The sequence below is a fragment of the Dreissena polymorpha genome, chromosome 2, assembly GCF_020536995.1.
Source record: "Dreissena polymorpha isolate Duluth1 chromosome 2, UMN_Dpol_1.0, whole genome shotgun sequence".
Taxonomy (NCBI): domain Eukaryota; kingdom Metazoa; phylum Mollusca; class Bivalvia; order Myida; family Dreissenidae; genus Dreissena; species Dreissena polymorpha.
In genome coordinates, this window is record NC_068356.1 from 18,669,988 (window position 1) to 18,683,579 (window position 13,592).

At 34.2% G+C, this 13,592-nt stretch overlaps 1 protein-coding gene across 2 annotated transcripts in view; it reads left to right on the top strand.

Moving 5' to 3' along the window:
* Window positions 1-13,592, top strand: part of LOC127866100 (cAMP-dependent protein kinase regulatory subunit-like) — a 156,405-nt gene that overhangs the window by 87,247 nt on the left and 55,566 nt on the right. Inside the window, exons 1-2 of one of the 2 annotated variants that reach the window (XM_052406504.1) lie at window positions 6,470-6,930; window positions 7,169-7,285. The exons of the other annotated variant lie outside the window; for it this stretch is intronic. Of the exons in view, the coding sequence (XP_052262464.1) occupies window positions 6,919-6,930; window positions 7,169-7,285 (129 nt within the window). The 5' untranslated portion in view covers window positions 6,470-6,918. Of the gene's footprint in view, window positions 1-6,469; window positions 6,931-7,168; window positions 7,286-13,592 lie in introns of those variants that run through there. 2 annotated transcript variants of the gene reach the window in all.

Sequence of the window (13,592 nt, forward strand, 5' to 3'; positions counted from 1 at the left end):
CATAAATATATATTAAGAAGAAGCATAATAATGTAAGGCATGATATATTGGAATCACTCAGGGCCCAGTTTGTCTCTCAGTAGGCTCATCTGTCCTGCATTCCTGTTAAGGCTGTACCTTTCCCATGTGAGTCTGTCAGTTGGCTCATCGGTCCGGCTGTTCTGTTAAGGCCGTACCTTTCCCATGTAAGTCTGTCGGTTGGCTCATCTGTCCTGACCAGGCTGTACCTTTCCCATGGCGCAGTGGAAGCGTGCTGGGCCCATAATCCAGAGGTTCGAGGGTCGTAACCTCGCTCTGCTACCATGTTAAACCAATCCGGAACACTGTATCTTTATTCACATATAACTTTATTGAAGACTCCAGCTACCTGTGGAGATAAAAGGTGAACATAACATTATTACAGAAGTGTAACACACATGTGAGTCTGTCAGTTGGCTCATCTTGTCCTGCTGTCCCCAAACTGTCAAGGCTGTACCTTCCCCATGTAAGTCTGTCAGTTGGTTCATCGGTCCGGCTGTCCTGTCAAGGCTGTACCTTTCCCATGTAAGTCTGTCAGTTGGCTCATCTGTCCCGCTGTCCTGACCAGGCTGTACCTTTCCCATGTGAGTCTGTCAGTTGGCTCATGTTGTCCTGCTGTCCCCAAACTGTCAAGGCTGTACCTTTCCCATGTAAGTCTGTCAGTTGGCTCATCTGTCCTGTCAAGGCTGTACCTTTCCCATGTAAGTCTGTCAGTTGGCTCATCGATCCTGTCAAGGCTTTACCTTTCCCATGTAAGTCTGTCAGTTGGTTCATCTATCCTGTCAAGGCTGTACCTTTCCCATGTAAGTCTGTCAGTTGGCTCATCTGTCCTGCTGTACTGTCAAGGTTGTACCTTTCCCATGTGAGTCTGTCAGTTTGCTCATCTGTGCTGCTGTCCCCAAACTGTCAATGCTGTACCTTTCCCATGTAAGTATGTCAGTTGGCTCATCTGTCCTGCTGTACTGTCAAGCTTGTACCTTTCCCATGTGAGTCTGTTTGTTTTCTCATCTGTCCTGCTGCCCCAAACTGTCAACGCTGTACCTTTCTCATGTAAGTATGTCAGTAGGCTCATCTGTCATGTCAAGGCCATACCTTTCCCATGTAAGTCTGTCAGTTGGCTCATCTGTCCGGCTGTTCTGTCAAGGCTGTACCTTTCCAATGTATGTGTGTCAGTTGGCTCATCTGTCCAGCTGTTCTGTCAAGGCTGTACCTTTCCCATATAAGTCTGTCAGTTGGCTTATCTGTTCTGTCAAGCTGTACCTTTCCCATGTAAGTCTGTCAGTTGGCTCATCTGTCCGGCTGTTCTATCAAGGCTGTACCTTTCTCATGTAAGTCTGTCAGTTGGCTCATCTATGCTGTCAAGGCCGTACCTTTCTCATGTGAGTCTGTCAGTTGGCTCATCTATCCTGTCAAGGCCGTACCTTTCCCATGTAAGTCTGTCAGTTGGCTCATCTATCCTGTCAAGGCCGTACCTTTCTCATGTAAGTCTGTCAGTTGGCTCATCTATCCTGTCAAGGCTGTACCTTTCCCATGTAAGTCTGTCAGTTGGCTCATCTGTCCGGCTGTTCTGTCAAGGCTGTACCTTTCCCATGTAAGTCTGTCAGTTGGCTCATCTGTCCCGCTGTCCTGACCAGGCTGTACCTTTCCCATGTAAGTCTTCAGTTGGCTCATCTGTCCTGTCAAGGCTGTACCTTTCCCATGTAAGTCTTCAGTTGGCTCACCGGTCCAGCTGTCCTGTCAAGGCTGTACCTTTCCCATGTAAGTCTGTCTGTTGGCTCATCAGTCCAGCTGTCCTGTCAAGGCTGTACCTTTCCCATGTAAGTCTGTCAGTTGGCTCATCTGTCCTGACCAGGCTGTACCTTTCCCATGTGAGTCTGTCAGTTTGCTCATCTGTCCTGTCAAGGCTGTACCTTTCCCATGTGAGTCTGTCAGTTTGCTAATCTGTCCTGTCAAGGCTGTTCCTTTCCCATGTGAGTCTGTCAGTTGGCTCATCTGTCCTGCTGTCCCCAAACTGTCAAGGCTGTAAACCCATGTAAGTCTGTCAGCTGGCTCATCGGTCCAGCTGTCCTGTCAAGGCTGTACCTTTCCCATGTAAGTCTGTCAGTTGGCTCATCGGTCCAGCTGTCCTGTCAAGGCTGTACCTTTCTCATGTAAGTCTGTCAGGTGGCTCATCGGTCCAGCTGTCCTGTCAAGGCTGTACCTTTCACATGAAAGTCTGTCAGTTGGCTCATCTGTTCTGTCAAGGCTGTACCTTTCCCATGTGAGTCTGTCAGTTTGCTCATCTGTCCTGTCAAGCCTGTACCTTTCTCATGTAAGTCTGTCAGTTGGCTCATCTATCCTTTCAAGGCTGTACCTTTCCCATGTGAGTCTGTCAGTTTGCTCATCTGTCCTGTCAAGCCTGTACCTCTCTTATGTAAGTCTGTCAGTTGGCTCATCTATCCTGTCAAGGCTGTACCTTTCCCACTTGAGTCTGTTAGTTGGCTTATTTATCCTGTCAAGGCTGTACCTTTCCCATGTGAGTCTGTCAGTTTGCTCATCTGTCCTGCTGTCCCCAAACTGTCAAGACTGTAATCCCATGTAAGCCTGTCAGTTGGCTCATCTGTGCTGTTAAGCCTGTCCCTTTCCCATGTAAGTCTGTCAGTTGACTCAGCTATCCTGTCAAGGCTGTACCTTTCCCACGTGAGTCTGTCAGTTTGCTCATCTGTCCTGCTGTCCATAAACTGTCAAGGCTGTAATCCCATGTAAGTCTGTCAGTTGGCTTATCTGTCCTGTTAAGCCTGTACCTTTCCCATGTAAGTATGTCAGTAGGCTCATCTGTCAGGCTGTCCCCAAGCTGTCAAGACTGTTACTTCGCCCATACTTTGAGGGATTTTAATTTTACTTGGCACACATTTTCACCATATAAATTATGCCTTGTTGTGTTGATTGTAAGCATCATGTGGCTAACATTCAAATCAAGATAATTTTAGGGCGTGAAATGTTAGATTATTGATCACATCAATACATAAACAAACACAAAGGAAATTGATATTTACATTATGTATAAAATCAATTTTAATTTTACACTTACAGTTATTCTGTCATTTTAAAATAAAAATAGCTTAATAATAAAATTTTAATGAAAAAAATGTATTTTGAAATATGGAAAGACAGGTGCTCAAATATTCTGAGTTTATTAATATTTCTGGTTTTAAGCAGCTGTCCATATTTTTAAAAGAAATAAAGCAAAGATAAGGAAATCTGGACTTCTTGCCAATCTAATCTTTAAGAAAGGCATAGAATTACTATAAAAACATGTTTTGAATAAAATTCCATCCCCTGCGAAATGTTGTTCTGCAGTTCACGAATAATTCGTGAACAGTTCATGAACTGTTCGTGAACTGAGTTCATGAATTGTTCACGAATAGTTCGTGAACAGAAAATGAGCCACATCTGTGAAAAGTTCTTGAAATTTTAGTTCATGAACTGTTCATGAACACTAATGGCATGAAGTGTTCATGAAATATTTTAAAACCTAATGGTATGAAGTGTTCATGAACTATTCTTGAACCCGTGTGGTATGAAGTGTTCATGAACTATTCTTGAACCATTATGGCATGAAATGTTCATGAACTATTCATGAACATCAATGGCATGAAGTGTTCTTGAACAGTTCATGAACAACACAATTCTTGAAAAATTCTTCAGGGTTTTGCTGTTCACGAACAGTTCATGAACATTTTCCTTCTATTTTTCAATGGCTCATTTTCTGTTCACGAACTGTAAGTGAATAGTTCATGAACCATAGTTCTTCAAGAGTTCATGAACTGAGGTGGCATGAAGTGTTCATGAACTATTAATGAACAAGAATTTGTCAATTTATGCAAAGGTTATCATAAGTGTTACTAAAGCTCAACAAACAGGTCAGGGTAAGAAGAAACATGTCTTGTATTAGCACTTAACATATTGATAGCAACATATAACAATAATTTAAATATAACACTAATAACTGAGATACAAGTGGTTTGATAATACTCTTTAAATTTCATAATACAACTTTGCACTATATGTTCATGAATAATTCATGTATTGAAAAGATTATGAATAGTCTCATATTCAGTTCAAGAATCATTTACTAATCAATGTTTTCCCTGAAATGGTTACACTTACAGTGCCAAAGAACTTGAAATGGAACCAATGACTGATCAGTTCAGCCGGTAATTTATTAAAGACTTACATTTTCAAATATAACATTAACCATGTGCCTTCCGTTTCAACTTCCTGTGCACACAATATTCTTTCTTTGTAAAAACAGCAATGCAATGTACATTGAGTTCTTGATATCATCTTAAACTGTTCTTGAAATAAGATGTCCTTAAAATGTTCTTAAACTTGTCTTTTAAGTCTTCCAAGAACAATGACAGATCCTTTTAAGAACATATTGGATTCTTAAAAAAGTCCATCATACGTTCAAAAACATTGTGTAGACCTGTTTAAGAACATCAGAAGGAAACATGTTGTTCAAAAAAGTTCTTAAAGTGTTCAAGAATAGTTTAAGAATAATTCAAGAACAGGAAAGGTCCTTAAAAAGTTATTGAAGTGTTCCTGAAGGCAGTTCTTGAACAGTTCTTTTACAAATGTTCTTAAAATTCTCTAGAACAGGTCAAGAACTCTAACTTACAGTGGTGAAAGTACTATGCATATTCATACTAACTTCACAGGTTTCACAAATCTACAAGATTTGTATGCTAGACATTTTAATATTACTTTCAAAAATATGTATGAAACATCTAGCACAAAGGAATTCATGAATTATTCATGATGGATCCTTAAAGTCTGTCTCCGAAAAGTCGTTAGAAATACTTGTGCATGAAATGTTCATCACTAAGTATTTATGGTTAGATGAAGAACTGTTCATGAACTTTTAAATGTTCAACAATAATTCATAAACAGTTCATGAACATGTCTTAAGAACAGTTCATATCCAAAAGTTCATGAACCAAGCTAAGGAACTTTTTCAGAACCGTTCATGAACAGTTCTTGATTGGCTTGAAGTGTTCATGAAATCATGAACAACATTTCGCCGGGGATGGACTGTGATTTTAAATGCGTTTTTGTCTAAAAGTAAATTTCTTTATATATAAAGAATGTATTTCTTATTTTACTCTTGATTAAAGTTCTTCAAAAGTAAAATGAATATATTTTGGTAAATCAATTAATGCAAGTGCTTCCTGATTAAATATTTTACATTTAAAAAAAACTTCCAAGAAGGTTACTCTGAACTGATTTGATGTTGTGATTAAAGAGTTAATAGCTAAACTTTATTATTATTTAAATGTGTTTTCGCGGAAGATAATTATGATTATGCATGCTAAATATATCTTCAATAATTTTCTGTGGGATATGCCATTAGACATCTTTCAATCCACAAAATAATTCAATATACATGTATGTGAATTTTCTATGAATTGTTTCATGTTGCATAGTATCAAATATGCTGTTTTTACATAAGGGTCTCTCTCTTTTAGTATGTGTTCATTATCTTTAATTAAGATTTTAATATTTCTGTAGACATACTGACATTACATGACAAAATAATTATTGCTTTTATGGTGATGGAGAAAAATTGGTCAAAAATTATTTATAAAGGGGAGTTTATTTCAAACATGTGCATTTCATTATGAAGTGGAGTTGCCTCCCATTGCTATTTTTTGGTAATGAGTGTTAAATTTCAAAAGCTTGAAAACATTGTTTTCAAGTTGCATATTGATTAATGATCAGTGTGTTACTTGTAATATTATAATTCCATAGTGAATGTTTTCATTATGAACAGCTCAAAGTCAATATTGTTATTGTTAAAATGTTGAATAAAGATGTAAACAATCATTTGTTCGTCCTTCTTAATGTCTTTTTATGTATTTTCTCAACTTTTTATTACTGTAAATGTGCACAGTGGTGCTAATTTAGTTAAATTATTTTGTGGGCGCTTCATTAAAAAACCTTTGTTAATTACTTTGCTGTTTAAGAAAAGCTTAAAATGTCCAGGAAGTAATTTGATTATTTTATAAATAAAGATTGATTTATTTTTAAAATACAAAAAGCAAACATTTAAAGATTGTTTGAAATATTCATGAATAAATTGTATGCTTTATAAAAAAAATTGGAACACAAATTATAATGTTGGATCAACTTTAATATCAACATTATTTTCCGATTACCAAAGCATTCTACTATTTGCAATCTTATAGTTCAGAAATGCATTTCAATCAGGTAATTTACTTTACCTAAAGATAACGGCAACGATAATGAAATAAATTAGCAGTTTAACACAATTAGCTAGTTGATTTATGCCAGCTATAGTTTAACCTCAGATATCACTATCTCTTTTACCTAAATTGAACAGTTTAACTAGCCACAAAACCTTGAAGTTCAATATTGATCCCATAGTCTACAAATGTTTATAGGCCTGCTAAGAGTTAACATAAACCATTGATATGTTTATTACATATTGAAGACATTTGTGATTTTGGCTGGCTTTAAAGTGGCTAGTAACATGAACAAACTATTGGAAAATGTTTTGATAATCCTTGTTTTTTCTAGGCTCATTACTGGGATAATGTGTTTAAGTCATATTTAAGTTATGAAAACATAAAAACATGCTCTTAAGCCAATATTGTAAATGCACTCTGAATGTGTACTTAAATATTATTATATAGTTCACCAGTATTATTCTTGCAATGACTGTGTTCTATTTGCAAAAATAGCATTTTCTTGCATATGCATAACTGAACTTATTTTTCTAAATAGATGGATAAGAGTTTGTGTATTTTAAACAGAATGGATTATTTACTTGTGATTTAGTTGGACTTCACACAAGATCCACTCATATATAAATAAAAATAAAGTTTCTTAGAGACAAAAATGTATCAACAGGTAAAAGGTGTAATTGCTTTAAAAATGATATGGAACTCAATTTGAGTCAATTATTTATAAATATAAACATGTTTGATATTTCTAAATGTGTAAATATTACATTATCAATACTAATTCAATGTTAATAGAGTCTTTAATTTGATTTATTAGATTTAATAAAAAAAGAAACAAGAAACAATAAATTAACTACTTTAAAACAAAAAGTTTCATTGTGTTTATTTATTCACTTTTTATGTAGTATGTAAGGGAGCTAACTCTGCAGAGCATGCGCACAACTCCCCTACCTTCTAGGGGAGGTAATCGCACATTGGATGCTGAGGACCTTGCATATCGTCTACAAAATGATACCAAGAAAGTAAGTCTCAGGGCAAATGATATCATAAAAATAGTTAAAAATGGGTTTGTATGTTTTATTACACTATTTATTAATTAACATCAATTAATGTTAACATAACAACTTGCTTACTTTTATTATAATTTTAGAATTTATTGTTTCAAAGTTGTATGATGGCTTTAAGCTGAAACCAACAAGTAGTGTTATATATTTTATATTCCATTACATTTCATTACAAACATAAGTTATTTATCATCTAACCATTAAGAAACAAATGACCAAAGGACAAAATGACCAAATATGTGCAGGAGGAAATCTTGATTTCTGCACCACTGAACATGCACCATCTTTAAAACCTGTATAACCAGTTTATTAAATCACACAACGATAATAAAAACATTCAACTTATTGTCAATGTCATTAAAATAAAAAGCAAACTGGATTAACAACTGTTGTGGGCTTCAATGTTCTTATAAAATCTTGATCAATGCATGTTTAATCTGTTCAAATCACCTCAGGTGTAAATAAATACAATGGCAGATTACCCTGCTTTGTTCCTAAATACCCAACTTAGAAGTATTCATTCAATCTCTTGCACGACGGTTACATTACATTCACCTCTGTGTTGAGCTTAGAACGGACTATTGTTATGAAAGTGTCTCATTCATGTCATGATCATACCAAGCGTTCATCATTGAGGTTACAGTATACTAAACAATCTCTTGCACGACGGTTACATTGCATTCACTGCATTAAAGAAAACCATCTCATACCATGATATCTTATATCAGTCTTAATTCATTATTATAAAATTGTTTGGTTTCTTGATGTTAAGAAACCAACATACATACACACGTCGAAGCAATTCCTAACGTCACTCAATAAACATTATGTTCAATTGTTAACATTTGTAAAGTGCGTGAAATGATTCCATCTGCGTAAATGGACAATAAAATAGTTCCAAAGAGTTGCATTAAAACTCGCAAGTTTTTACACGATTTATCGTACATTTAAAAGTCATATTTCTTAATTTAATGCATGCGATCTTAAATATCCAATCAAATATACATTGAATGCGTTTGTTCGGTTTTAGCTATTTTATAGACAAAATGGCGTGCTGAGCCTTTCGCAGAGTTGTATGTGAGAGCAAGGAACGACAACTCTGCGTGGAGATTGGTATTCATTATTCATAAATTGTTTTCTTCATGGTATAGAATCCATTCCTGTTGATTACATAATCTTTGACTTCTTAAAGCTGGATCGCAAATATATATTTAAGTACCTATGTATATGTACATAAACAATGTTGTAAAACCAGAAGCAATGTCTTACAAAAAATCTGTAGTGTTATGTTAGCTTTAGGAGGTTGACACCTAATTACCTCATTTCGTTAACAAGCTATTAAGTCATGGTTGTTAAATGTTCACTGAGACCATGTGTTGAAGTATGAGTGCATAACCAATATTGCAGGCATCTGGAAATGACAAAGGTACAAAATATGGGGCACCTGTGAAAGTCAAAACATAGTGAAAACAGTTTAACAAACATTTTAAGCCTGAAAGAGCATCTGAAGTTCACTTTTCCTCAGGTTTCCATTAAGAAACATTGGATGTGTTTGCAAAGGAAATGAGTTTTCTGCTGATTGGATAAAGCTGTCAATAAGATTGTTAAGAGGAGACTTATTTGTCTCTGGAACAGTTGTTGACTCAGTTGCTGAGGGAAGATGTTGATAGGAACATCTCTTGTATGAAGTGCTAATTATATTTCAGGATATTTGATTTTCTTGTTTTTTTGTCCAAGGGACCTTCAATAAAGTACCTTATGCTATTTTTACCTGTTTTAAGCTCCATAATCCTCCCCTGTGTCACATTAACTGTCACAATTCTCTGCTCTGCCCCCCCCCCCCCCTCAAAGAACATCACAATTTAAAAAAAATGTTTTTATTAACACCTCATTAAAATATAATCTGAAACACACTTCACTATCAAAATGTATTAAAATATATAATTTCCACTCAAAATAACTGTCAAAAGTTTTCTCGGTTATTCATTGAAGAACTTACCGGTTCTCAATATAGATTGAATTTGAAAACACAAAATGCAAATTGCAAATTATATAAAACACATAATTTATCAATCTGCTCATTTTTCATTTGCAATAAGTGAGGTCATGTTTTAGATAATCTTCCAATTAGGCAATATTTTATATACAGGATAAGAATTAGATTTTCAAAACTTGATAATAATTAATAAATTATATAAATATTACCTCTGAATCCGAAAAATTGTGTATACCAATAATTGCTATTATATGTTAAAAATAAATTCTGAATATCTCGCACAGCAACATAATTATGTAATGGACAACATAGAAATAATATTATTTCTGGCTCGAGGAAGCAAAGCTATACATAAAACAAGGCTTGCAACAGGATACTAGCGCTCCTTGCAACATTGGGGACAAAACATGTAGGCACCCGAGATACTTTATATCATGTTATTTTGACATAGAACTTATTAAAATGTTTTGCACATTGTTTGAAAATTATTTTAATGCTATTAAGTTTTACTAAAAATATGTTTATACCCCCATTACCATTGGTAATGAGGGCTATATATAATAAAGGAGTCACATTGTCTGTCTGTCTGTCTGTCTGTCAGTCTGTTGGTCGGTCTGTCTGTCGGTCTGTCCTGAAATCTTGTCCGGGCAATAACTATGTTGTTCATTGTGAGATTTTAAAATCATTTGGCACATTTGTTCTCCATCATTGGACGGTGTGTCGCGAGTTCAAAGGTCAAAAATGGCCGTAAATGAGCTTGTCAGGGCCATACTTACTTTGTCATTTATTAATAAATAAAATAAAAAAAATGATGTCACACATGGCCTGACACCCCCATCCCCCCATGTGTCACAAACTGTTGCAAACCCCCTCCTCCCCTGGAGCGTGACCTACTTTATGGATGGCCCCAAATTAGTTATGTAGAGTTTTTTTTGTAAAGTTTTGTAAGCTGAACATATTAAATTTTACATTTTTTGTAAAAATGCTAACAAAATCATTGAGAATACCGAAGTTCTCCTAATCTATGGCTGTTCTAATGTTATTCATATAAAAGGACAAATACATGAACACATGTAACCACTTATGCATAATAATGCTAGAAGTATGTGTGTTTTCAAAGGTTACGTATATATATGACACACCTTTCAACACTTAAATTGTGGTAGTGGAGTGAAATATTGATTTTTGTAAATTTGTCATTGTGTGATACCACTTTGAAGATATATCAAGTTGCAAGGTTGTGTTGACAAATTATTTAGATATTTTCCCTTACATTTTATCGCAAATATTATACATTATTTGAAAATTCTGCATTTCAAATGAAGTTATGTTCAGAATTCTCAGTTTCTTAAAATTGCAGTAGTACTTAAAGCATGTTACATTACTGAATTCATCTGAGACATTCTGTCAGTACATATACATGATGTATTGAAGTTCCCATCAGTGGCCAATGTTTTCTTCATTCCAGTTGATTAAACTTAGTTCATTATTCTGTCCTGGCAATATCAATATGAACTATCAATACATGGAAAACAATCCTTTATGATTGGCATGGCATTCATATAAAATCCATAGCTGCTTCGGGAAATGATCATACTTTTGAATGCAATGTGTAATAAAGTACAAAACTTAATTTGGGAGAACATGTTGAGACATCAAAGTCACTGTTTTCAGTTGGTGCATAATGTGTAGTTAATATTATGTCATAAATTTCAATTTGCATACTTTAAGTTGTTCTGCCAATGACATATCTTTTTTAAAGTGCTTTTAAATAATCTGTATTCAAGTGTATCGATTATCAAATAGATAAGATCATAAGACTACAAAAAATTGTATTGCAAATGTTATACAAGTGGTTAATAAAACAAGTTGTGTTCCCTGTATAAATGCATCACCACTACTTTAATGTGACTGCTTAATCAAACTTCCTTAAATATCTATTTGCAGATACCATCATCACCTGGACATTAAAATTTGTTCCCACTTAATATTCACTAAATGTAGCTAATAAATAAACATTCAGAAGCTTTTTATGGATGAATATTCTTCCTGATTTTCTGTGTTTTTGGGATGGCATGATGTTTGTCTGTCTGTGTGTGTGTGCGTTAGACTTTCTCTTGTTTATCCGATAAAGTCCACATTTTTCATCCGATTCTTTTCAAACTTGTTTAGTGTGTTGATATTAATGAGGACTCGAACCCTATTGAAATGGGTTACATCAGAGTAAAAAGTCCAGAATGATCTCCCCTTGAATTTGAGAAAATTGTGAAATAAGGCTTGTTAACGCAATAAAGTCCACAGTTTTCATCCAATCATTTCCCGACTTGCACAGTGTCTTAATATGAATGAGGAGTCAAACCCTATTGAAAATGAGCAATATTGGAGTTATAAGTCCAGAATTATCTCCCCTTGAATTTGAGGAAAAAAATGAAAATCTTTAACATTTTGCCATAACTTTTGCAATATTGAAGATAGCAACTTCATATTTGGCATGCATGTGTATCTCATGGAGCTGCACATTTTGAGTGGTGAAAAGTCAATGTCAAGGTCATCCTTCAAGGTAGCATGAACCAACAAGGGAGGCAACTCGTAATGTCACAAATTGGCAGTGAACAAAAAGTGGTACCTTATTATCTCGCTTAACATGGATCTAAATTATGTTTAAAAGCTATTTTCTGATTGGATGAAACAGTCCGAAATTATCCAATAAATAAAGTTGAGATATTCATCTTGCGGAACATTCAATGCCATGCAGCATGCAAGCTATTTAGAAAGTACAAATCGTAAATCAAAAAGTTTGTTATGTTTTTTTTCGCGGTCATAGACAGTGTTCCTGGCTGAAAACAATGCAATATTACTTTTAAATCATTCGTAGTATTTAGCAAGAAAGAGGTCGAATATTTGTGTAAAACATAAGAATTTTGATTTAAACTTGTGTCTGCTACAATGTAACGAGTGGTTACGGAAATTACCAATTGTACAGATGTATCAACAGACATATGCACAAAGACAGAATAGCTTGCATATTTCAAGTTTATCAGCCTTGAAATCACCAATTAATCAAATGAGAATCGAAATCATTAAAATATAAACCAGTAATGGTCAGTAACACCAAAATCTTTGGGCACAACCATCGTATTTTCGGAAACCGTGACAAATTGTTTTTCGGAAACTGACGATCGGTAATTTCCGTAACCATATGGAAAATTTCTGCACTGGCAAGTTTTGTTTCAAATGCTTTTCTCAAATATTCTACCACAAAATTATTGTATACCATTACACAAATGAATAACAAGTAATAATTCCTTGATTTTGGGGAGGGACACTGTCTATAAATGCTTATAAATACGCATTAAGGCTAAACTTAAGTGCATAAAATATTGAAAAATAAATCATAATTAAATTGTTTGTTTCATCCGTGAGTTTTATTAATTCCCATAGCTCAGTCACTCAATTATATTGGAAATTATTACGAATATTTGATAAATTTTGTATTATTTATTATTATCTTTTAACTTCCATTTCATTAATGTGTTTTTTTTTATAAAAGTTATCAATTGTATATAGATTTCTCTATAGTTTGAAAAACATTTAGGCAAATATTACGCATGTAAGATAAAATGCAAATAATTAATAAAATATTCCAGTATGTTGGTTTATCAATAACAGTATCACTTTGAACATTGAATTATTTAAAAGTTATAACAAACATTAAATGTTTTCCGATCAAATGATTCACGACACATAGAACAGATTGATAGGAAGATATGAACAAATCAAGGTTGCTAGGTTACCCGCCTAGAATGGTCATGTAAGTATGGAAGTACTTGATTTCTAAATTTATTAGCCTTTGGGTGTTGTAAAGACATGAAATATTTAATGAAATGTCTCAAAGTGTAGAATTATTTTTCATTTAGTAAAAGAAAGGCAACATATAACCCTTAAGTGGCTGAGAAGAACTTGTGACTGAATACAAATAAAAAGAGGCTATATGCTTGTTGAAAAAAATGTAAAAATCATTATATATGAATTTTCTGATCAAAAGTGGTATTTTTAGTGAAAGGGGGAAATACATGTTCAAGAATAAACAATATAATTATAAATGGTTTGGCGAAGTGCATCATAGTATTATCATTATAAGTACCAGTTTTTGTCTTAAAATCCAATAACATATTTTAAAGTTCATAACCCCTTGTTGCAAAAAAATCATGAAAAATAGAATTTTTATAGTAACATATTAAAATACAATAAAAATTGCTTTATTATCTT